The sequence below is a fragment of the Pyrgilauda ruficollis genome, unplaced genomic scaffold, assembly GCF_017590135.1.
Source record: "Pyrgilauda ruficollis isolate IOZ18807 unplaced genomic scaffold, ASM1759013v1 scaffold16, whole genome shotgun sequence".
NCBI classification, from domain to species: domain Eukaryota; kingdom Metazoa; phylum Chordata; class Aves; order Passeriformes; family Passeridae; genus Pyrgilauda; species Pyrgilauda ruficollis.
Window position 1 is genome coordinate 13,319,352 of NW_024514764.1, and position 24,672 is coordinate 13,344,023.

At 52.6% G+C, this 24,672-nt stretch overlaps 2 protein-coding genes across 3 annotated transcripts in view; both read left to right on the top strand.

Annotated features, from left to right (window-relative positions):
* The first annotated feature begins 35 nt into the window (after window positions 1-35).
* CFAP70 (cilia and flagella associated protein 70) lies at window positions 36-24,657 on the top strand. 2 transcript variants are annotated; one of them, XM_041462130.1, is made up of 27 exons: window positions 36-601; window positions 1,435-1,549; window positions 3,797-3,983; window positions 4,278-4,373; window positions 4,720-4,799; window positions 5,840-6,013; window positions 6,404-6,586; window positions 6,997-7,088; window positions 8,109-8,226; window positions 9,240-9,374; window positions 10,888-11,022; window positions 12,086-12,177; window positions 13,819-13,879; window positions 15,065-15,256; window positions 15,863-15,994; window positions 16,805-16,930; window positions 17,447-17,580; window positions 17,677-17,792; window positions 17,948-18,103; window positions 19,108-19,203; window positions 19,885-19,961; window positions 20,698-20,850; window positions 21,919-22,080; window positions 22,247-22,336; window positions 23,313-23,414; window positions 24,217-24,264; window positions 24,463-24,657. In XM_041462130.1, the coding sequence occupies exons 2-27, from the start codon at window positions 1,499-1,501 to the stop codon at window positions 24,541-24,543; spliced, it is 3,069 nt and encodes a 1,022-aa protein (XP_041318064.1). In that variant the 5' UTR covers window positions 36-601; window positions 1,435-1,498; the 3' UTR covers window positions 24,544-24,657. The 2 variants fall into 2 exon arrangements, with proteins under 2 accessions (XP_041318064.1, XP_041318065.1); XM_041462131.1 differs by having other exon boundaries at window positions 8,133-8,226.
* The window catches only part of WDR90 (WD repeat domain 90), a 32,250-nt gene continuing 32,190 nt past the window's right edge, over window positions 24,613-24,672 (top strand). The window contains exon 1 of the mRNA XM_041462212.1: window positions 24,613-24,621. Coding sequence (XP_041318146.1) covers window positions 24,613-24,621 — 9 coding nt within the window. The remainder of the gene's footprint in view (window positions 24,622-24,672) is intronic.

Here is a 24,672-nt window from a genome sequence, read left to right on the forward strand (position 1 = left end):
GGGGGTCCGGCTCCCGCCCCAAAAGCCGCGCTGGTGGCAGTGGGGTGCCCCAAAACCCTGTAGCGTCCCACACTGCAAACCTGCGGGGAGCTCGGGGGGCTGCCCAAACCCCTGGGAGCCCTTTGTGACCATAGGGACACAAAGTCATCGCCCCCGCCATAGGGACCCCACCCCAGCCCGGCCTGCGGGCACCCCGCTCCCACCGCCTCAGGGCCCCCAGCGGGGTGCGAGGGAGTGCCTGGGTGGGCACCACGACCTGTGCCAGCCGGGGCGGAGGCCGGCAGTGGGCTCTGGCAGCAGCCGGGCACACCAGGCGGCAAAGGGGGACATGGTGGCCGTTAGCACCGCCAGCTCACACGGGAGGCTCGGGGGGACCCCCGCCCCACCGGGGGCTGCTGAGGGCTGCCCACACCCATCATGGCGGCGGCCGCGGCCTCACGGGCACGCCCCCAACACGCGGGGCTGGGCCGGGGTCCCGCGAGGTTTCGGGGGCCTGCGGGAGCCGCCGCGTCGCTGTGGAGACGGGACGCGAGCCCTCCGCCGACTCGGGGAAGCCGTAGGTTCGAGCCCCGACGCCGCACGGTGCCCCGGCGGGCTCCCGGTGAGGGGCTGCAGGATCCCCCCAGGGCGGGAGGGCCTCCAGAACTGTCGGTGAGGGGCTGCAGGACCATTCTGGGGCAGGAGAGCTTCCAGGCCCGTGGGTGAGGAGCTCTCGTGTCAGCAGAGCACCTAGGCCCGTGGCTCGGGGGCTGTAGGTGCACCCCAGGTCGGGAAAACCCCCGGGACTGTTGGTGAGGGGCTGCAGGACCGTTCTGGGGCAGGAGAACCGCCAGGCCCTTGCGTGAGGGGCTGCTGCAGACCCGCGGGTCGGTGAGGGGCTGCAGGACCACAGCAGGGTGAGAGGAGCCCCGAGCCCATCAGTGCTGCCCTGAGGGCGCGGCCAGGCCCTGGGGGTGCGGGGCGAGGGGGCCCTGGGGTCCCTGGGGAGCCCTGAGGGAATCCTGAGGGATTCGCGCCCGCGAGGAGCGGAAGGAGCCAGCAAGGAGCCAGGTCCCCACGGCATTTGGGAGCCATGAGGGGACAGCTGGTAGCCACCAGCCTTTGGCCCATGGGATCACCATGAACTTAAAAAGGGAGTAAAAGAGAGCCAGGGATGTACTGGGAGCTGAGAGCAGCCTGGCACAACAAACCCTTTGCTGGGAGCAGCAGCTGGGTGAAGCTTACAGGGATGGATAATTTTCACATTACATTTTTCCCAGTCCTCCCCCTGCACCTCGTGAGAGATTCGTCACTGCCAAAGCCCTGTGCATTCAATGGTGTTTTGACAGCCAAGCCCTGAATAGCGCTTGCAGCCTGCACTGCTGTGTCCTGCAGAGGCATCTGGGAGAGGAATGGAGCAGTTTCATGTTTCTTTCCTCATTCTTTCTCCTGCAGAGCTGTGGAGGTCCCTGCGGGGCTGACTGGTAGGAAGGAACCTGCTGCTGCAGCTCTTCCCAGTATGTCACAGCCAATACCAGTACAGATCACAGTCGGGAATGCTCAGGACCTGGTAAAGTTCTGAAAATATCTCTGCTAATTTAATAAACAAGGCCAGAGCAATTCTGTGTGCACAGGGATCCCCTGTGAGAGCAGGCAGGGGGTGATAAGGCTAAAGGAAGGAGTGGTGGGAGTATCAGAGGTTCAGCAATGCCACACTGTGGCTTCCTCCTCCCTGCTGAGGTGTTCACACAGAGGAAAAATCTTGTGAGGCGCATAAATTGGGGAACACATCTCCCTAGCAGCAGACCAGACATACTGGGGTGAAATGTACCTCTCTGCCTCTTCTAACTGTATGGAAATTTTTTAAAATTTATGGCAAGTTTTTAAAGCAGAACACAGCAAAAATGTGATCAGTGAGACAAAAACCTGTGAAAGGACCTCACCTTGGGTGAAAAGCCAGATTTTCCTCCCAGCTCCAGCTGTTTAAATCATATTGAAAACAATAGGGTGGCTCTGGTTTTAAAAAGGCAGTGGATCCAGTTCAAGGCTATGAGCTGGTGCCAATCAAACCACCGCTGCTGTGATTTCCATGTGATGCACCCAGCTGTCCTTAAAGTCTTCCAGAGGAACTGGCATTTGGGGAGGGAATGTGGAGGAGAAGCTCAGCTCCTGCTGCAAGCAGAAAAAATGCAAATCCCTGCTTCTGCTCCAGCAGCAGACAGAAAAAGCAATCCAAAAGCACCTGCTTGAGGCTTTCACATTGTAGTACTGAAGTACCTCTTACAGTGATGGATTCAGCAAACAGCAGCTTAGGTGAGGTATGAGGTGAGAGGAGGATAAACAATGCTGGGAAGAAAAGACTGCTGGATTGATTGCATCTGGAATGTTGCTTTGTGGTTCTGATTGCTCCACCGTGAGAAAGGGCTGTACAAAAGGGAGGGGGGTTACAAGAGGGCAATAATCACAGCAACAGTATGAAAAAAAAACCGGCTGTAAGAATGTGGAATCCACTTCTAGCTATAAGTGTGGAATCTGCTTAATTAGAGGCAATGTAGAGAAGGATGAGAGAGAAGTCTTGGATAATTAATGGTACAGGGAAAGGTTAATTGGATTCTTCTGTTTAGCCATTCATAGGGTGTATGCTCAAGGAGACAGTGAGGGCTGAAAATTAAAACCAAGTGAAAGAGATCTCTTTTTGTGTAAGAACCAGCATGGAACTAATTACTCCAGTGACAGGGAGAGAGGGAGCTGAGGGCGGGGTAGGCATCCCTGTGGCTCAGCACTAAGGAAAAGCTGGGCTTGGGTACAATGGTCCTTGTGTTCAGCCACTTCTCTGTGGATTGAGAGCTGAACTGTGTTTCTGCTGCAGGGAGCCCTTTGGTACCTGCTGCCCAGCACTTCCTGTGCTGTGGAGGTGCCTGACGCTGCCCCTGTGGGTCCCCACTGCCATGTGCTGTGCCCTCACTGTCCCTCTCCAGCTCTGTTTAAGCCCCTCTGTTTAGACATTTGAACTTCAAAGTAAAATCTGAATCTCCTCATCTCTGGTTAAAGCAAGTGGTATGAAGGTGGTGTAACAACAAATTGCAGATCTCCCTAAGAGCTTGCTGAAGCCCTTCCTTTGATTTCACAGAATCATGGAATCATTTAGGTTGGAAAAGGCTTCTGAGACCATCAAGTCCAGCCTTTAACCCAGCACTGCCAAGGACACCACTAAAGCATGTTCCCAAGTGCCACATGCACGTCTTTTGAACACTTGCAGGAATGGGAGCTCCCCCCCTTCCCTGAGGAACCTGTGCCAGTGCCTGACCACCCTTACAGTGGAGAAATTTTCCTTAATATCCAACCTATGCCTTCCCTGGTACAACTTGAGTCTGTTTTCTCTTGTCCATTTCAGGACATTCTGCACCACACAACATCCACAGGTGTCCTGTGAGCTCATCTCTGTAGCTCAGGAGCTGCTTTCTTAGGAGACAGCAAAGGTCTCAAGCTTCCTGGAAGTACAAAAATATCAGTGGAGTATTTTGGGATTTGTTTTAGATGTGTCTTTCCTGAGGTGAAGCCTGAACCTCTCTATCTCCCTTGCCACAGCTCCTGATAATCTCTGGGGCATCACAGCATGGTGAAAAAGGAAATTTCCCTCCTAAAGACAGGGAATGGTGAGGTCTCAGTGTGGACAAGCTCTGCTCCTCTTCCCCATTCCTGTGGTGCAGCAGACTCCCACAAGTGAGCCCTGTCCTGAGTGCTGCCAGAGGAACTCTGATCCTGGGATGCTGCTGCAGAGCCAGCTGCTCTCTGAGCTCTTTTTTTTTTCTGACAGAAAACTCTCAAAAGCAACTTGCTGTTTACGGTGGTGCGTGTGGAGTACAACGGAGCAGTCCTGGGAGAGTCCTCCAAGACTAATGTGCTACCAGATGGGACAGCAGAATACGACTTCAGCACCAGCTTTGAGTACAGCCCCGATGGGCCCAACTCCTTGGATGTCCTTGTGCAGAAACCACTGCTCTGTAAGTAGCTGGTGCCAGATCTCCTACCTTGGAGCTGGGTGCTGTCGCTGCAGGAGTCACTGGTTCAGGAATAGCACTTCAGCAGCAGTGGTGGGAGGCTCTCAGCACTTCTTGTCCATCTCTGCCAGCTGGAAGAATCCTCTTTCATGCTGGCCCGTACTCCATTGGCTTTGCTGTGCTTGTCAGCCTTAGGAGGTGAACAGGAGCTTGTGCCAGAGCTCGCACAGAGCCTCCCTGGTGCCTGACCTGCTGGTCCAAGGAATTCTGCCAGCTCCTCTCTTTTTATCTCCCTAGTGACACTGCTAGAATTGGCAGCAAAGGAGAAGAAAAAAACAGAGAAAGTCACTCCTGTTGCCCAAGCTGTGGTGGACCTTCTACCTCTGCTGCAAGGTACAGCATTGAGTTTTACAGCCTCCATGACCACTGCTTGCTCCCTGGCAGTTTCTGATCTCTGCTTATGGACCCCTGACTACAATTTATCTCCTTTGGACAAAGTGACCTTCATAGCTCTGCAAAATCTGACTCGGGGAGAGAGAGTAGCTCAGCATTCAGAATTCATTCAAAATGAAATCAAAATTCAGAACCATGATTTTCCCTCATGTAAGGTATCCCTACCAATGGGAGGGGGCTGGAACAAGGTGATCTTTAAGGTTCCTTCCAACCCCGATCATTCCATGACTGTGATTCTTTGCAGAGGGTCTCACTTCAGGCTGTTCTCATTCCTGTTTCTTCCCAGGAGTGCGTTCACTGAAGGTTCTTGCTCCTTTGTATGCAGTGCCTGCCTCCCCATCAGCGATGTTTCACCCCAAGGCCACGGTATGTGGAATTTGGAACTGTTCCTTCCCTCATTCAGCTCTCTGCTGCTTTTTAATGGGAGGGAGAGCATGACTCAGCTGCCTGGCTCATCACGGATGTGGTACAGCCCTATATGTTACAGGCTTGGAGGCCTTTCCCGCTCCCTCTGACGTCTGTCCCTGCTTCCCTCTGATAGGGGAGGTCGTGCTGGGAAATGTTAATGTGTGCAGCTACCCAATTGCTCTGCAAAAAAAAAAAAAACAAAGATTGAAAGCACAGTGCTGAAAACTCCCCAAAAGGCAGCGGCAGGGTCACCTGCCCAGCTTTATTAGCCTTCCTTTCTGGAGACAAAATGTCTGAGTCCATTATTGTAAAACTCTGACTGCCTTTCCTGCAAGGACCTTATTCATTCAGCAGGTTGCAAAGTACCCAATGACTAAAATAGGGAATGAAGTATGAGGCTGGGAAAATGTGTCCAATTTTGCTGCTGAGCCTGCCTGCAGTGAGCACCGGGAGCAAACTGGAGGGGTGGATATCCCATTAACAGCTCTGTGTTTAAGAAGAGTGCACAGTGAGCAAGGTGGGGGGGCATTCATTAGGGAGGACAGGTAATAAATGCTGACCAGCTGGTTTTCCCTCACACACCATCCATCCAGGGCTGGGACAGGTAATTAAAGGCTGCACACAGAGCATGGAGATAGGGCAGAGGCAAAGCTGTGGCTCTCTGAATCACCAGGGGAAAACATCATTTTCCACCCTTGATGTTCTTTCTCTATTTCAGGCTCCTTTCATGAGATCCTGCCTCTTTCTCCACAGCTCATTTTATGAGACCCTTGGGGCATGTGCCATACCTTAGCCAGGCTGTGATTTAAACAAATACCACAATTGAGCCAAATTGGTCCCGAGATTCCTTTCCTGTGCTGGGCTGTTTTCTTTTACATCGGAGATGAGGCACAAGATAACATTATATGTTCTGGCCTTGGGTTTCTGCTTGCTTCTCCCTAAGAGCAGGCAAGTTATAATTGTCTGTATACTGGCTCGATTTTTTCTTTGTCTCACAGGCTGGCCTTGAAGTGACAGTGAGCACCAAAGAGCTCCTGCTCTCTGCCACCCAGTTCTCAAGTGGAAACCTCCTGAGCATCACGCTGGAGGCAGCTTATTCTGTCCCTGAAGCCTTTACTCCTGACGCCCAGCAAAACTACATGGCTTGTTTGCAAATACCAGTAGCTGGTGAGGTGAGAATGGTCCACGCACAGTGACAGAGGGTTTGGCTGGGTTTGGGTTGTTCTCCCACCCCATGGAACAAGTGTCCAGGCATGTGGAGTGCACAGTTTCTGTGCTTGTGCACCAGCAGCCTTTGTTGGGAGGTCTCAGAGTCTCTGTGGCGTGATGTGTTTCTTTAACACAAACAAAGGTCTGTTTGGAAAGACTTGGATTCAAACTGGCAGGGTTTTTTCCACATGGCTCTTTATTTTTATTCCATTCTTTGTATGCATGTGGTGGAGTGCATTTTCCAAGCCAAGCACCCTGTACTGTTGCTTTGCTTTGTTATCCCAGCTTGGAGCAGCTGGCTCTTGCTCCTGCTCCTGTTAGAAATGCAAATCTTTTGTTTCTCCTGTCTCTAGAAAGAATTGCCATTGCTCTTCAAGAATGGCATCCTGAAGGCTGATGATGAAAAAGAACCATTGCCCCGGCCCAAAAACTGGCCCCTTGGCCCCATCCTGGCCCCCGATGCTCTGAACATACCTAACTCCTTCATTGTTGGTGGGCCCTATGAGGATGAGGATGGAGAGCTCACCAAAAGTGAGGTGAGGATGGATTGGCAAGTTTGGAAGAGAACCAGGAGGAACGGAGAGCCTTGATATGAGAGGGAGGTGGGTGGTCACTGTGCAGTGTCCAGCACAGAGGTGGTTCCCCTGGGACAGCAGACATACTGACTCACTGCTGGAGACATCCCAAAGCAGAATGTGACAGGTCTGGTCCCAGAAAACTCCCACACTGAGCTGCTGGGCTGGGAGCTGGGTTATCTCCCATGAGCCAGGCACTTAACGCTGATGGTGTCTGCAGGAAAGGCTGTCAGCCTCTCTGCGGGGCTGGCCTGCCTTTGGGCACTTGGACACTTCTGTCTGACTCACATTCTCTCCTGGGGACACTTTTGAGGATGATGCAGGCTGTGGAGTTTGCTGTCCTGGCTTTGACTGCACGCTGTTTCTCACAGGACAGGGAATTCAGGATGCAGGCTGAGAGCACGAGGAGAGTCGTGTGGGACACGGAAATACGCTGTTTCCTGGATGCTGCTGCAGTGGCCATGTAAGGGACCTGAGCAACCCAGCCCAGAACATGCTCACAATGACCTGAGGCAAGGAGCTGCAACATGCAGGTGCTCTTGGACCACTTAGAGGTCAAGCTGTGGCTCTGCCTCACCTCCCATGACTGCTGTGGCTGTCTCTTGGCCACAAGCATTCATCTGAGCAAGGGCACAGCTCTTGAAGTGCCTTGAACTGCTGGCAGCAGCTTTGTTCTGCTGTGCTGGGAAAAGATGAATTGTTTGGAGCTGCTGTCTCCAGGCCACAAATGCTCTCTCCTGCTGCCAGCAGCTGGGGCTGGGGGCTGGTCCCTGCATAGCTTGAAGGAAGGGGCAGCTGTTATTGTGAGCAGACCTGGACTAGAGTGGCATCCACAGCTCTCCTCTGAGCTGCTAATGAAGTTTTTACTGAATTCCAAATACATTCAAACCTTTCACTCCATGTGGGCACTCTTCATTTGCTTTTTTATTGGATAAGTGTTGCCTTTAGCAGCTCCAGATACGCTCAAGATCAGGATGAGTGTTCCATTTATCTTTGAATCCTGCTATTTTCTGGCCTCAGCTGCATCATGGCTGTGCATTTCACAGCCAAATTACTCCTTGTGTGGAAATACTCACTTCTATCTCATTTGATTTTTTAAATTCTTTTCCCTACACATCCATCCACCTGCCTGCTGGTGTAAGAGTCACCAGCCATACTGAATGCAAGCTCAGGATCCACTTGCTCTGTACAATTCAGGTTTTATACCAAAGTTAATCACATTCCTTCTTACTTATTTCTGAAGTAACTGGGGGAGAGAGAAAGCCCAATGTGCTGCTCTCACAGTTGTTTTAAAGCTGGCTGTGCCATAAATGCACACAGCAGTGGGTAGAGCAGAAAATATACCCAGCCTGCCCCAAATCACAGTGTTCCCATGGCCTGAGGGTGTTTGCTGAGGGAACAGGGTGAAGCAAACCCAAGAGGAGCTGCTGGGGCACAGAGGAGGGTGGTGGGGCTCTCCAGCTGGGTTTCTGCATCTCCTCAGTGCATCTGCATCCTTTGTGCCCAGCCTGCAGACGCGCATTGCCGAGTGCCGCCACTGGCCTGTGGAGCTCTGCAGGATGACCTCAGGTGGCAAAGGGAAAGCCAGCAAAGTTGACAAGGTAAAAGTGGGGTCTGGCTTGTGGAGTAGTATTGCATTATCAGGCATTTTCCTCTTGAGGCCTTTGTGATACCAAAATCAGCCTTGAAGCTGCCAAAGTGAGTCAGAGAGCAGGAGGCTTTGTGAAGAATCAACTTTATAGGGCTGTTAAATAGACACAGGGTCATATTTTTTTCCTTATAGCTCTCACTGTTGGTCTGTGCTAGCTCACTGGAAAGGGGACAGGGTGGCTTTTAAAATCACAGAATAGTTTGGGTTGGAAGGGACCCTGGACTCCATCTCCTTCCAACCCCCTGCCACGGGCAGGGACACTTTCCACTAGACCAGGTGGCTCAGAGGCTTGTCCAGCCTGGCTTTGAAGACAATTAAAAGTAATTCACTGAGCTGATATTTGGCCATTGGGGTTTTGAAACAGCTTGAGGAAGTGCTTGCATTCTTTCTCAGTCTGTAGATAAGTTATGCTTTTGCATCTAAACCAGGGTGGTTTAACAGAGAAACAGCCCCTTAGAGAATGGTTCTGCTCCTGGCAAATGACTGTGTGAGAGCTCCTAATCTATCCCAGGGCAAAGCTATATAAGTTGGTGTAAATCCCTTTCAGCACTCACAGTGCCAGGATTTTACAGCTCTGATGATGATCCTTCTAGCCAGGCCTCCCACACCTCCTAAGCCACTTGGTGTCTGTCCAGCCTGAGATGCACAACTCTGGTAGGGTCACCTGGATTTCTAAACCCACAGCTGATAATCTTCCAGCTGTATCTCAACAAGACCATCCTGAGGAATAGCAGAGTGAGAAAGCTGTCCCACAGCTATTGGGATAAAATTAATATTCTACTTATGGAATGACTCCAGTGTATTCATCCAGGTTGTCTCGGCTGTGTGCCAGTGACAGAACCACGGGCTCATCAGGTGCATCAGTTTGCTGTGTGGCCTTCTCTTAATGAGATTGGTGACCTTGTTCCCTTAAGGAGAATAACAGCCTGTTCAGGATCTCAGTGCCTTGCTCTGTGTTTCCAGAGAGATGAGGACAAGCAGATTGCCTTCCATGGTGTGGCATATGTCAACATGATGCATTTGCTGTGCCCTGGGGTGAACCAGATCCGAGGGGCCTTCCGTGTCTTTAACTACCAGGACAGCGAGGTGTTTGAGAAGGTGAGAGCAGCAGGCTCTGCTCCAGCTCTGCAGCTGGGTTTGCACTGAGGGCTTGGGAGCAGGGACTGTGGACAGAGGAGTGTTTGGGAGCAGGCAGTGCGGGCAGAGGGTGTTTGGGAGCAGGCAGGGTGGACAGGGGGTGTTTGGGAAAAGGCAGGGTGGACAGTGTGCTAGTTGGATGTGGATCTGACCCATGAGTGCCCTTCTGGTGTTGGAGAAAATTAATGATACAAGGTTTTAGGTGAAGGTTTCTCTAAGGCAGGGGATTTCTGCCGGGGGGGTGAGCAGGTCTGGGGGCTGAGAGAGGTTTTGAATCTCACTCCACTCCCTCCTATGCCAGCATGATCCACTCTCCCCAGTCTGGAACATGGGCAAGGGAACGGTGTTGCTGGGAAGAGCAAACAGTGGTTTTAAAAGGATTGTGTTACCCCCGGCAACCACCAAAAAAGCTGTCACTGGAGCTCTTTCAGCTCTAGCTCATCGAGGTTTATTTGTCTTTTCGTTTTTCCCTCTCTGTTACTAAGAGTGACAGTTACATCTCCATTTTCCCACAGTCTCTCCCTCCTGGAACAGACCTGAGCTTGTTTCAGGAGGGCAGATGTACAGACTGGTTTTACCCCCCATGTTCCCTGTGGGGCTGTGGTCCAGGTGCAGGGGCTGGGTGAATTCCAGCCCTTCTCCTGCCTCCCTGCTCCCACTGGCTGCTGCTGAGCTGGGCTGGGCACGAGTGTCTGCTGGGCTCTTCATGAATAATGACCCCTGGGCTGCATGGTGCTGCTTGTCCTGTGCCATTTATCTGTCACAAGTGAAGTCCTTCTTACTCCCCAGGTGCTTTGGGTTGCCTCTAGGTCTAAGGAGTTCCCCATCCTCTCCCCAGGATCCCCATAACTCTTGCTAGCCCAGTTCCTGTAACAAGGATGTGTGGGAGGGAACGGCCTGTCTAGGTGGTCAAACACTGTGTAAACACACAGTCTGACAAACCTATTCCTTGCAATTCCCTGTTGTGTGTCAGGGATGCTGCTCTACACCAGAAAATGAGCTGGGAGCCAAGAGATGCTGTCAGGCAGGTGGGGACCCCCAAAAATGTGTGGAGCAGGCCTGGTGAGAGAAGCCAGATTCATCCAGCAGCCCTCATCACCAGGCAAATCCATAGCTGTGAGGCAGGTCTAGGATCCCACCAGGAATTCAGGATCGTGGATCTGTGTTCCAGCGTGTTCACCACATATTTCAGGCAAGGACCAAGGGCCAGTCCTCAGTGAAAACACAGCTCTTTGAGGGAAGATGGAGAGACCCCCACTGAGCCTCACAGTCTAACCTGAGGCTTCACAGCTACACAGGATCAGAGCTGGGCTGGAGCACCAGCAGCTGAACTCTAGGAGGAGAGAATGAGGTTACAAAACTTCTTAAGGCATTTAAGACCCTGACAGTGTGTTTTGTGATGAGAGAGGTTAAGGCAAATGAGTGAGGAAGCCTGCTTTGTCCCTTGATTCTCTCTGTTGCCTCTATTTTTCAGACCAGAGTTCAGTACAGTATTTTCCGGGATCGCAGGTCACAGCTCAGTCTGGGCAAGGAAAGGCTGGGGACCTCTCCTGCTAGCAAAGCTGCTTCCAATAAGGCTCAGAAGGAAGAGAAAGATTCCAGTGCAACGGTAAGGTCTAGGGAGGCACAGGTCACCATGGTTGCTCTGTTTCTGTGTCACAGGAAGTTGGGACACACAGGAACCAGGGATGGATGCTGTCTCAGTTGCCTCAGCCAACGGAGAGATATTATTATCCTAGACCCATAGAATCTTCTCAACATGAAGGGATCCACGAGGATCAAGAATCCAACTCCTGGCCGTGCACAGACACCCCAACAATCCCACCCTGTGCCTGACAGTATTGTCCAAGCACTCCTGGAGCTCTGGTAGCCTTGGGGTCGTGACAGTGCCCAACCGCCCTCTGGGGGAAGAATCTTTCCCTGACATCCAGCCTAATCCACCCCTGGTATAGCTCCAGCCATTCCCTCAGGTCCTGTCACTGGTCACAGAGAGATTGGAGCTGCTTCTTGTAAGGAAGCTGCAGCTTTCCCTTATCTGAAATCCTAGGATGTGCTGCTTGAACTTGCAAAGATTTGAGATTTATTGAGTCTGAAACAAGAGACATCTTTTCTTTTTCCTAGTAGTTACTCAGCCCATCCAAAATCCAGTTGTCAGATGGCACTGGAGAATCTGAAAATGTCACAAATCTCAGCCTTGAAGGACAGGTAATTATGTCTCTCCAAAGAGAAGGAGAGACTGTAGAGCATCACTGTGCTGGTGTCTTACACCTTTCACACAATTAAATTCCTCAAGAGTGAGTTAGACAAGGGATGTTTTACGTAGATGTTGTCCCAGAGTTCTTCCAGTGACGTCCACCTGGAGAGCAGGTTGGCACTGGGCTAGAAGGTCTCTGTAAATTGTCAGGCATTAATTTAAATTATCCCTTCATATTTTGGCTTCTTCCTCTGGAATGCACATTCATTCTGCAGGCAGATTGATTATGTGGGCTCTCTCCTTTTCCCTAGCCTGGTTTCTCGAGCTGGATTTTGCTGCTGTAACTCATTCCGAGGGCGGGTTATAAAACAAGCTGGATCTCTGCAGTTGGGAGATCTGTGGCTGTGTGCTCAGTATTTCACTGTGCCAGCACTGGCTGCAGACAGCACGACACAGGGAGCAATGTTTATCTCCACAGCAATACAGCGAGGCAGGAACGTTCCTGGTGATGGAGATAAAGCTGGACAGGCCCTTGGTCCCAAAGCGGCTGCGGGAGGAGCTGGTCCAGCGGTGCGTAAGGATGGGCTGTGGGGCTGACAGCTCCTCTCTGCAGGCTGGAGAGAGGCTTGTACAGCAAACCCCCCTTGGAATACTCCATAAAGAGGGCCTGAGACAAAGCCCACAGGAATCAGGGGGAGGATTTGGCCAGACTGCTTTAGACGTGGCATCTGGTGTGTTGGGAAAACACTTGTTCATCCCAGCTGGCATCTCCCTGCCATTCCTCTCAAAACAAGAGACACCAGAGCAGCACAGCAGTGTCTGTGTTCCTGTCTGGGCTATGTTTCCCTCTAATCCCCATGTGCTTGCCTCTCGCATGTGATGTTCAGTGGCTTGGTCAGTCCTGGCCACCAGCGTGGACTGCCCTGGGTAGTGCTGCTGTTGCTTCACCAGAGCATTCTCTCATTTTTAGCTTTCCAGAAGTTTTCTCACAATGTTTTACCCATTCCTCAGCTTTATGTTAGTTTTCATGTTGTTGTTCTGCAGAGCTGCTCTTTCATCTCTGCTGCTTTGAGACTTCAGTTCCTGTCCAGTGGCAGCCCTGCTGTGTTATGGGTTAGAAAGGCATAAAACATCTAATTTATGGAATAAAAAAAATAGAAAATGCAGCAGATGAATAAGGTATAAGAGGTGCAGGTTTATATCTCTCAAACAGGAATGTCATCCATTCATTGAAGGTATATGTGTTTTCCTCACTGCTCCCTGCTGTCTTCCAGGAGGAGCAGGCTGAGGAAGGTGAACCCCTCTTAGAACAGACTTTTTCCTGGCCTATTTTATACATTTCTACTCTTCTGCAATATGTGTGGATTCAGTGTCACCCCTCCTTGCTTGTGTGCACCTGAACAAGGCCTGTGGCACCTTGGCTTGGTGGGATGGATCATGTTCTGAGGACTGAGGGTATTCTGGAGTCCAGCAAGCAGCAAATGTTGAAAAAAATTTAAATTAATTAAGGCTGGTTTGGCACCAGGGATTTTAATTCCAGAATCCCAAAATTATTCCGTTTGCAAGAGACCCCTGAAGGTCACCTAGACCAATGTTCATGTTCAACTGGGGTTCCCCAGAGCACGTTACTCTGTGTCCAGATGGTTTTTGGGTATATCCAGGGAAGGAGACTCCACAGAGAATCCTGCTCCAGTGCTCAGCCACCCTCACCTTAATAAAATCTTAATTAAAAATATGCTAATTCTAATGGAAGGTCATTGTAACTCCACAGAGGCCCAGGCAGGGCTGGCTGGTGTCTGGAGGTCTGAGCTTGGTCTGGGGGTCGAGGTGTGGCCAAGACTGCCACAGCCAAACTGGGCAGCGTTGGAGCTGATGGATCAGGTGGTCTGGGCTGTTTAGTGACCAAATTGTACAGAGCTTTCCTCAGGCTGGTTCCTTCCTTACACTTGTTCTGCAGAACCAGGAGCTCCAAAATACAGCTCTGCTACTCCAGGAGATCAGTCTGGGTTAATAATAAATGTTAACCCTGTCATGACAAGCCACAACCATCAGTGGTAGGGACCTGTTCACTCTTGGTCTGAGATTCCAGGTTTCCTCTCAGGTGCCTGTGAGGTGTCTCATGGACAGCGTGGCAGGGTGGAGCCCTCACACTGCACAAGCCAGCATCCCTGGCAGTGGATCTGCTGATCTCTCCTCTGCTCTCACTCACAGGGTCAAGGAGCTGATTCCTCCCCACCCTGCGCTGCCCGCACGGACGGAAGGAGCCAAGAAGGTACGTGTGAGAGCCTGTGGCCTTGTCACCACTCTGCCACCCCACCCTGCTCTCAGAGTCTTCATTCTCAGCACACAGCAACATGGGCATGAGGTTTGAAGAGATCAGGGGTGCAGGGCCACGAAGGTGGTGAAGAGTCTAGAAGGGAATAGGGCAATATGAGGAGTGGTGAGGTCACTTGGAATGTTCAGCCTGGAGAAGAGAGACTGAGGGTAGAGATCATTGGGGTCTGCAGCTTCCACACAAGGGGCAGCTTCGATCTCTGCTGTCTGTGAGCAGTGACAGGACCCGAGGAAACAGCTGGAGCTGTGTCAGGGAAGGTTTTAATGGGTTTTAGGAAAAGAGTGCCTGGGCACCGCCCAGGCTCCCCAGGGAATAGGCACAGCCCTGAGGCTGCCAGGGCTCCAGGAGCATTTGGACAATTCTCTCAGGGATGCCCAGGTGGGATTGTTGGGGTGTCTGTGCAGGGCCAGGAGCTGGACTCAATCCTTGTGGATCCCTTCCAATTCAACATATTCTATGAAACACACAGAAAATGAAACTTCTGTATGGGTTATCTCCATAGCAGTGTGCCTGGGGAACCCATTCATCACTTGTGTTCACATCCCATTCAAAGAGAAGCCATGAAAAGATGGAGCAAAGGGAGGGAAGGCAGCCATGGGGGGATGTTTGGAAGGAAATGGGATGCTGGGAAAAGAGGCTACCAGAACCTTACATTTATATCCTGGGCAGTCCCAACAGTTTCTTGTCTCAGGCCACCCCTTGTGCTTCATCAGACTCAGACAAATCTGGACAGAATCAGCCCTGACCTTTCTCAGGTCACCAAGAATTTTTGAGAATCAAGATTATAGAGATTACAGATTCTGCTGAAGAGGCCTGGCCGTGGGTTTCAAGGCTCCCAGTAAATGAGATATATTTTACTTACAGCCAATTATATTGCTATAGGAGAGATAGCAGTGACTGGAATACTGGGTTGTGATGGAAAATCCTAGCAGGAAGGAGCTCTTTTATGTTTACCTGCAGATATTTTCTCAGCCCTGAGGCGTGGACAGGAAAGGATGTGTGACAGACTAATTGAGACTTGAGTCAGGTGGAGTTAATGGGAGGCGTGGGCTGTGGCAAATCAAATACATATCAAGGTTGATTGCATAAGTGGCTTGTGAAATTTATTTATTTCTTTCCTAGGTGGTGGAGGATTATCACAAACGTGTCACAAGTGTTGCTGTTGCCATCCTGAGAGAGTACCATGAGCTTTTTGGGAATCAGCTGCCTGACCAGGGAGTGATGGACCACAAAACCATGGAGGAACAAAAGCGTCAGCTCAACTATGAACTCAATACCTCTGGGAAATATTTTGCTTTTAAGGAACAGCTTAAGGTGAAGACTCCTTTGTGCTTTTTGCTTCCCTACTTGTTTTGTCCAGACACTTTCTCAGTGAGGACCTGCTACTCCATGGGGGTAACTCAGGATGATGTGGTGCTCCAGAATCCTTTCTTGCCACGTGGAGCTGTTGCAGTGAGCACTGAGGGGACAGGATTCCCCTCTAATGGAGCAGGCACCAAGCTGCTTTGGTCCCACACCAAGAGAACACTTCCTATCATTGGGAGCTACTCACATCCATTTGCCCCATGCTCATAACCTGAGAAGGCAAAGCTGGCTGCTCTCACATTCCCAGTCTGCCCTGGCAGGGAAAGGAGGTTCCACTCTCAGCTGCTCAGCCTCAGCCACACTCTTCCTGGAGACCCTCTCTCTGTCCTGAGGAGATGAGCCATGCACACACTGTCCCTAAAGGCTGAGTCAGGGAGGTGGGAAAGGAACACCCCCTTGCTTGCTTTTTTTTTTTTTTTAACCTTTTATCAGTGGTGGGCTGGATTTATTTCTCAGAACTAAGCTGGAGCTTCAGGCTCTGTCTGTGTGTGATTACAGAGCTGGTGGGGGGCACGGGAGGGAACCTGCCCTGTGCAATGTCCCTTGTCTCCATAGTATTCTGTGGTGAAGATTGTGAGGGAGAAATACCTGAAGACCACAGCATTTGAGACCAAGGAGCAGCTCCAGGAGTTCCTCAGTGAGCTCTATGTGTACCTCGTGGACCACATGCACATGGCCCTGAACAAGGTAGGGGAAATCGGGGTGACTTGGGCCATGGCTTCACTCTGGGTGCAGGGCAGGTGAAGGACTTTTGCCTTCAAGGTAGACTTTTGCCTTCATCTGCTGGAGTTGTCACATGTAGACCATGAGCCACACTTGAGGCAGGGATCCAGTACCTTTGTATCCCACTGTTCAAAATCCTGGGATAGGTGTGAGATGCCACTAGTAAAGCTGCTGTAGCTGGCACATGGTGAGGGTGGCTGGGCAGAGCAGGAGCTGGGGTCACCAGTGAGTGGTCCCACTGAAGTTTGTAATCACCTTGATCTTGGGAATGCTGTGAATAATCATAGGATCACAGACAGGTTTGGTTGGAAGGGACCTTAAAGCTCATCTCATTCCACCCCCTGCCATGGGCAGCAATACCTTCCACTATGTCAGGCTGCTCCAAGCCCCATCCAACCTGGCCTTGGACACTTCCAGGGATCCAGGGGCACCCACAGCTGCTGTGGGCAACCTGTGCCAGGACCTCCTCACCCTCACAGGGAAGAATTCCTTTCCAATATCTAACCCTGCCTTCTGGCAGTGGGAAGTCCTTCCCCCTTGTCCTGTCCCTCCATGTCCTTATAAAAATTGATATGGCCCTGTGCCTGTGTGGCAGAGGTACCTGGGAATGTTGGGAATGTGTCCCAGCACAGGGCAGCTTGCCCTTCCCAGTGGCAGCCCCAGCCATACTGGCCTGTACTGTGTGCAGTGCTGGCGTGGGACCTGCTGCCATACTGGGATCACACAAAGCACTCTTCCCTTCCCCAGGGCTAATACTGTCTCCTTCCCTACCAGCTCCTGTCTGGGGAAGATGTTTCTCCTGCCCCTCCTCCCTACACGACCAGGAAGCAGCTCTTGCTCTTTGCTCGTGAAGCTGAAGCCAACAAGGACCTCAAACTGGCCTCTCTCTTCTACAAGCAGGTGAGGGAGCCCCAGGTCTCTCCTGCCATCACCTGTGTGGAGTGGCACAGCCCAGCATCACAGTGGGGCCACTGCTGACAGCTCAGCCAGCCCCACTGTGGTGGAGGGAGGAAGGAGCTGAGCGTCACCAGGATGCTCAGGCTGCAGTAGGATTTGGGAGGGATTTCCCAGGGAGATGCTGCTCTCTGCAGGATGTGAGATTGTCCCTGGCCAGGTCACTGAGGACTCCAGCCTCGAGGCCAGGGGAAATGGGATGTGCTGGGTCAGTTCTGGGGACACTGGGCCTTAGGAGGCGTCAGCTGGAGCTGGAGAGCACGTGTCTGGTGGAGAAGGCTTAGAGGAAGTGGGCTTCCAGCACAATCCCATTTAGGGGACACCCTTGCATGTGACAGACAAGGTCTTGATTACTGCTCAGCTGGGCTGGGGTGGCCAGGGAAGCTGTGGTCATTCCAGAATTGCCTGCCCAGCCCATGGCATGTGCTGAGCCTGACTGCAGTGATGATCTCTGTTGTGCAGAGAATAGCTCGGGACCAGCGCAGCATCCAATCCTGGCTGGCCTATGGAGCCTTCTGCCTCCTGTATGAGGATGCCACCAAAGCCCAGGAATGCTTCCAGCAGGCCGTTTGTCTGGACCCCCACCACATCCAAAGGTGCTGAGTGCTCCTGGTGGGTGGGTGGGGAGGTGTGGAGTGTATCCCCACACCACTGCTGGGGCTGCAAGGCTGACTGCTCTGCCCCTGCCCCAGCTTGCTGCTCTGTGGGATTGTGGCTGTCAAGCTGCAGCACTATGAAGAGGCAGAGATTTTCTTTGAGGATGCCTGCTGCTTGGAGCCATCCAGCATCATAGCCTGGACCCTCGCAGGTACCAAACCAAGGCACTCTGGTGCTCAGGGTATTCCTGTAGAGCCAAGCATTGTTCCTGCCCCCGGTCCTCTTCTCCCTGCTCCAAGCTGAGGGCTAAGGGAAGCATTTTGCTTCCTTTGGGTGTCTGCTGATGCCGCTCTGTCTCTCCCACAGGTTTGTTTTATGAGCTGCAGAATAATTACATTCAGGCAGAAAGGAGCTTCCGTGAGGCTAAGAAGCTCCTGCGAGCAGAGCTTGAGGAGGAGAGGAGACTCCTTGAGGCTGCTGAGGGAGAAGAGAAAAAGCCCAGTCCTCCCAGCACAGAGCCAGGTAACAGACAAACCCAGGAGGTGCCCTGACACCAAGGAGGGGTGGATCTGTGTGGTGAACAGTGGAAGGAGAGGAGAGTTTTTAAGAGGAGAAGTCCAAAGGGTAAAGGTAGAAGATGTGGACTGTGAGCCAGAACAGAATTCCATGGAAGCTGTCACTGTGAGTTCCCAACATAGCATTCCAAAGTGCAAACCAGCTGCTTGGCAGTGACCCTGAGGTCAAGACTTCCTTTGGAGCCCCTCTGAGTCCAGCCTGAGCTGAGGCTGTCTGTCCCGAGTCCCAAATATTTGGCCAGGCTGCAGGAAATGCTGACTGGCTTTATTTTTAACGTTATCACCACTCACGCACAGTGCCTCAGGCAGGCAGGCTCATGACACATGTGGGTTTTTGTCCCTTCTGATTATGAGGAAAGGGATATTCATAGAATCATGGCATGACTAAGGCTGGAAAGGACCTCCAAGATCGAGTCCAGCTGTTAACCCAGCACTGCTGTGTTCATCACCAGCCCATATCCCCAGCTATTACATTCACATGGCCTTTGGACACTTCCAGGGATGGGGACTCCACCCCTGCCCTGGGCAGCCTGTTTCAATGCCTGGCCATCCTTTCTGTGAATAAATTTTTTGCTATCATTGAACATAGACCTCCCTGGTGCAACTTGAGGCTGTTTCCTCTCATCTTGCCTCATTTATACCTGTTGCTGGCTTCACATGGTAATCTTGTGCTAAAAACCCTAGCCCCAGGTATTGCTTCCTGCAAAGAATTTTCTTCCCAGCTTTGAAAACCTGATGTATCTTTTTTATTTTCTCTCCTCTCTCTCTCTCTTTCTTTTTTGTTTTTTTTTTTGTTTTGTTTTGTTTTGTTTTTTTTTGTTTGTTTTGTTTTGTTTTTTGTTTGGTTTTTTTTTTGTTTGTTTGTTTTTTGTTTTTTGTTTTGTGGAATCATATTCTAAACTGGGAAGTTTATGGCCTTCCACCTAATGGTTGTTGGGGGTTTCATTCCAGAGAAGATTCCAGATGGCTCAGCTGACAAACCACCAGAGGTTGTGGAGGGTGTGACATCCATGGAAGAGGCTACAGCAGTTCAGGAAGTCCCAGAAGGTTTGGGAATGGGGACGTGGGGAGCAGGGAGATGGTCCTGTGGGAATGGTGGGGAGTAATGTGGGAGCAGTGAGCCATGGCCCCCGTGCTGCCAAGGCCTATTGTCTCTCCTGAGCCAGGGAATCTGCAGGCAAAGCAGGTTCACTCTGATTTTCAGAGCAGCACATCTCAGGATGGACAGCCAGCAGGTGAATGCAGCTCTCTCCCTCATGTTACTGCACTCTGCACCTTCCTTTACTTCCTCCTGAGATGCCAGCTCTTAAATGTCCCTAGGGATCCCCTCTGGTTGTGTGGTGTGGGATCTGCCTCCTCCACAGCCCCTGTGGTGCTGGAAATGGCAGTGCTGGGTGCCTCAGGGCCCCCTGGTTCCTTTGGGGAGGCAGGAGCCTCACTGTAGTTGTCTCTGACAAGCATAATTCATCAATTTCCACCATTTTTCTTCTGGGTTTGGACTGGAAAATTAGTGGGTGAAGAGTGTAATTTCTTTTCAGATCTCCTACAAAACTTAAGCCCTTCAGAAAGAAATGCTGAGTTAATCTCTGCTTCAGCCTCCCCTGCCACCTCCTGGGTTTTGCTCCATGTTGCAGAGATTTTTCTGTCTCCACTGGGATGTCAGGACCTGCTTTGACTCCAGAAATAAAATCCCCACTTTGGGACTGATAGAGACACATTTTCTTGCAGCTCCAGAACCTCAGCCACCTCCTTGCACAATCTTCATGAAGACAGTGGAATTCCTGATGAAATTCAATGCTGTCCGGGTTAGTTTAGCAGGGAGTGAAGGAGAGGGGAGGGAGGCTGGTTTATTCCCAAAGAGCTCCAGCCAGCCCCTTTCTGGGCCTTAGGGAATGAGCCATGGCTACTCCAGAGGCTGAGCACAAGGGGGAGCAAAGCCACCACTGCCCAGAGATGCAAAAGTGTGGCCAGGCAGAGTATGGAGCTCACAATGCTGGCTGTGGACACCCAGCCCAGCACTGCCTGCTGCAGAGGGACAGCCAGCTCAGAAATGGTACAGGGTGCTCTTCCTTGTGCATTCAGAGATGGGATCCATTACTGGGGTGCTTCCAAAATGCCTGAACTCCTGTGATTCAGACACTTGTGTATGCTGGAGGGGTTTTTGTATCAGCTGTGGAATGTGCCTGTCCTACCAAGTCATCTCTGGGACATCTCTGGTTGTCACATTGTGCTGCCTGCCTAAATTTGACATGGCAGAAAGAGTAGCTTAGAGCAACTAAATGGAATCCTGGAATGGTTTGGTTTGGAAGGAACCTTGAAGTTCATCTCATTTCAACCCCCTGCTATGAGCAGGGGGAAACAGCCCAGAGACATATTCCACTGTATCAGGGATACCTTCCAGTAGACCAACAAAGAAATTTCTCTTTATGTTTTCTGTTTGTGGAAGTCAGAGAGGTGTCAGTCAGCTCTCCTGCCCTGTCCTGCTGCAGTGTCCATGGTGTCCCTGCTCCCCTAACCACCACCTGTGCTGTTCCTCCCCAGTTTGTTCACAAGGCACTGGCCCACGAGCTGCTGAGCCTCCAGGGAGGCCCCACCTGTGCCTACTACCTGGCCCTGGCCTGGACCTACCTGCTGCGGGAAGACTTCCCCAGGTGTGGGGAGTGTCTGTGCGAGGCCGCTCGCATCGACCCCTTGGTAATTCCTGGGCAGTGCTGCTGTGGGAGAGCCCAGAGCCCCTGCTTCATTCCAAATTTACCATCCCAGTGCTAGTCCAGAGCATTTCAGTGGGAGGGCAGTCACACCAGGCCGTGGCTGCAGCACTGCTCTCTTTGTTATCCCGTTGTCACAGTCTCCTGGCACTCCCTGCACAGGCAGGCAGCATCCCAGAGCCTGTCTCTGCCTCTCCCTCTGCAGCACCTGCCTTTCTTTTCTCTCTCAATGGGTATATCCTGATCCTCTGTCCCTGGGTGGGGGAGTTGGGTTCTGTTTCATGACAAACAAGGTTGCTATTGAGCTCTCTGCAAGAAGGTGGCTTTGGGGAGGCAGACTGAAAGGAAAGCAGGGGGAAGATGACACCTGGGAATGCTGTGTTCCTGCAGGACACACTGGTATCCTGCAGGCAGCCCACTGACCTTAACTCTCTCCATAAACCCTGCCCTGATATCACAGAATCATGGAATTGTTTAGGATGGAAAAGCCCTCTGAGATTTCAAAACCAACCATTCCCCAATACCACCAATTGTTCACAATTAAACAATCCCCAAGTACCATATCCACATGGTTTTTAAATCCCTCCAGGGATGGTGACTCCACCACTGCCCTGGGCAGCTGTGCCTGACCACCCTTTCCATGAAGAAATTCCCCCAATATCCAATCTGAACCTGTCTTGGCATAACTTGAGGTTGTTCCCTCTCATCCTGTGCTGTTCCCTGGGAGCAGAGCCCGAGCCCTCCCAGGTGTCCCCTCCTGTCAGGAGTTGTGCAGATCCACAAGGTCCTCCCTGAGCCTCCTCTTCTCCAGGCCGAGCCCTTTTCCCAGCTCCTTCAGCTGCTCCTGGTGCTCCTGACCCTTGCCACCAGGTCCTTCCCTTGCCACCAGGCAGCTTCCAGCCACGCTCTCCCCAGTCTGGAGCACTGCACAGGGAGTTGTTGTGATAATGCAATTAAACACTGCTCAGCTCCTCCTTTCTGCTGCTTTCAGTGTCCCAGCCCCCCCTCAGGTGTTTCTCCCATCCGTGTCTCACTCCTGGTTTTTGGTGCACAGAATCCAAACGTCTGGGCTCAGAAAGGGCACCTGTGCTACCTGCAGAAGGACTTTGACAAAGCAAAGGATTGCTATGAGCGAGTCATCAGCTTTGAGGAGGATGCTGCAGATATGCACTTTGTCTACCTGCGCCTGGGCTCCATCTACCTGGACGAGAAGGAGGTGAGGAGCCAGCAGGGCTGTGGAGGGGGAGTTACCACACAACAAATCACTCCTGCAGCAGCAGTGGGGCCATGGGTGTCTGAGCCCCATGGCAGCAGGGTGTTTGGCAAACCCCTGTCTGTGGAGTAATGCAGAGGGATGTGTGTGTCTGTCTCTCTCCTGGCAGTACGGCCGGGCCAAGCACATCTACCTGCTCGCCTGTGACAACTCTGCCTCCTGTCTCACCTGGCTGGGCGTGGGCATCGCTTGCTACAGGGTGAGTGCAGCTGCCTTCGTGTCCTCTGGGCTTCACGTGGTGGCACAGGACACAGGGCTGGCTTTTGCAGGATCCCCTTGTTTAAAGCAACTCTTGGCTGCCTGTGAGCCAGTGCTCCCAAAGGCCATCATGTCCTGTGTGCTGTGACAGCCCCAGCGTGGCACCCAGACGGTGTCACCTTCAGCCCCTGCTCTGGGAACAGCCATCCTTTCCCCTCATCCCAGCTCCTGCCAGCACCTCCTTCCCCAGGGTGTCATGGCAAACAATCTGGGCTCTGCTCCAAGTTCCTGCCTGCACATGACCTGCATGTCACCAAGGCACTGAGTGGGATGTCAGCAGGGAGGAATCTCGGTGCTTTCCCTGTCTAAGGGAATCCAGCACTTCTGAAGGGCTGCCAAGGACACCCAGCCACCAGCAGTGCAGCATCTCCCCAAGGGACACCTTGCCAGCTTCCTCCAAGGGAGTTTGGCTGAGGAAGCAATCAAGGAAGGAATTTAAACTTCTGTTCCCCCTTGGCCAAATGTTTACCTCCTGGGAGGCTGTGAAATCAGGTTAGGGAGTAACTGGTGGCCTGGGCACAGCTACTCCTGCATGCCCAGAGCTGCTGCACAGCAGGAATAGGGAACAGGAACACAGTCATGTTTCCTCATGGAGCTGGTTCACTCAGTTCCTGGAGGTGAAGTGGTTTGTGCTGCTTTCCTTACAGCTGGAGGCTAATTTAGAAATAGTATGTAATCCCACAGGGGTCAGCAGTGGGCAGCTCCTGCTCCAGACTGGAGATCTGGATGCTTTGGCACTGAGGATAACTCCTTGTCTGTGCCCTAAATTCTTTCCCTTGCACTTCTCTCAGGGCAGCCCACCTAGGAGCTTCTGTTTCACTGATTCCTTCTGCTGTTAGAGCAATGCCTGTTCAGTTGGGAAGCTCTATCTGCCTGCTCTTTGTCATTTGTCCATGCCTCTCCTTCTCTCCCTCAAGCTGGAAGAGATGCTGGAAGCAGAAGATGCTCTCTCTGAAGCCAATGCCCTAAATAACACCAACGCTGAAGTGTGGGGATATCTCGCCCTCATCTGCCTGCAGGTGAGTGGCCAGCCCCTTCCAGCCTGATGGAGTGGGGTTTGTGGGGGTTCATTGGGCTGGTGGGGGGGTTGGCATCTGCTCATGCACCTGAAGAGCTGGTGTAGAGCTGTGATAAAAAGTCTGGGGGCTGTTCTCAGGGAAAGCAAGTGCTTGGATGGCAAAAGCAGCACCCTGAGGCACCGACTGCCCCAGGGTGTGTCCTCCCTTCTTACAAATGTCATTCCACGTTGGAGATCCCATGTCTTTCCTGGGGTGCTGGCCACTGCTGAGGCATCCTAAATCCTGGGGGCAGTATAGGGCCCCTTCATGATGAGGGGTTGACAGACAATGAGGGGTTGGAGCAGGTGCAGATAAGGGAAAAGAGCTGGGGAAGGGGCTGGAGCACCAGGAGAGGCTGAGGGAGCTGGGAAAGGGGCTCAGCCTGGAGAAAAGGAGGCTCAGGGGGACCTTGTGGCTCTGCACAACTCCTGACAGGAGGGGACACCTGGGGGCATCGGGTTCTGCTCCCAGGGAACAGGGACAGGATGAGAGGAAACAGCCTCAAGCTGTGCCAGGGGAGGTTTAGGTTGGATATTGGGAAAATTCCTTAATGGAAAGGGGGGTCAGGCACTGGCACAGCTGCCCAGGGCAGTGGGTGGGGTCCCCATGCCTTGGGGGAATTTAAAAGCCGTTCGGATGTGGCACTTGGGGACAGGGTTCAGCGGTGGCCTTGGCAGTGCTGAGGGCACGGGTGGGTTTGGCGCTCTCGGGGTCTTTTCCCGCCTGACCCACCCCAGGATTTGCTCCCGGCGCTGTGTTGCAGGGCGGGCGGCAGCTGGAGGCGGAGCAGTGTTACAAATACACCGTCAAGGTTCGTGTCCGTGCCCTGCGGGGCGGGCGGGGCTGCGGGCAGCACGAACCGCTCCCCGGGTCCCTTCCCAGCTGGGCGCGGGGCGGTGCCGCGGGACGATCCCTGTCCCGCCGGTGTCGCAGCGGAGCCACCGAGCAGCCCCCGTCTCGCGGGCAGTGCCGCGCAGCCGGGCCCTGACCCCGCTCCCCTTTCCCGCAGCTCGGCCTGCAGAACGACGCGCTGCTGCAGGAGATCCGCGCCGCCCAGCACCGCTTCGGCTTCGGCGACCCTTCGCTCTGAGCCCCGGGCACATAAAGCAGCCTGGCCCCCGCGCTCGTGCCCGGCTCTGTCGCGATCGCGGGGACGGGGATGGGCGGGGTCAGCGCCCGGGGGGCGGGGTTAGGGCGGGACATGATCACGTGACGGGCT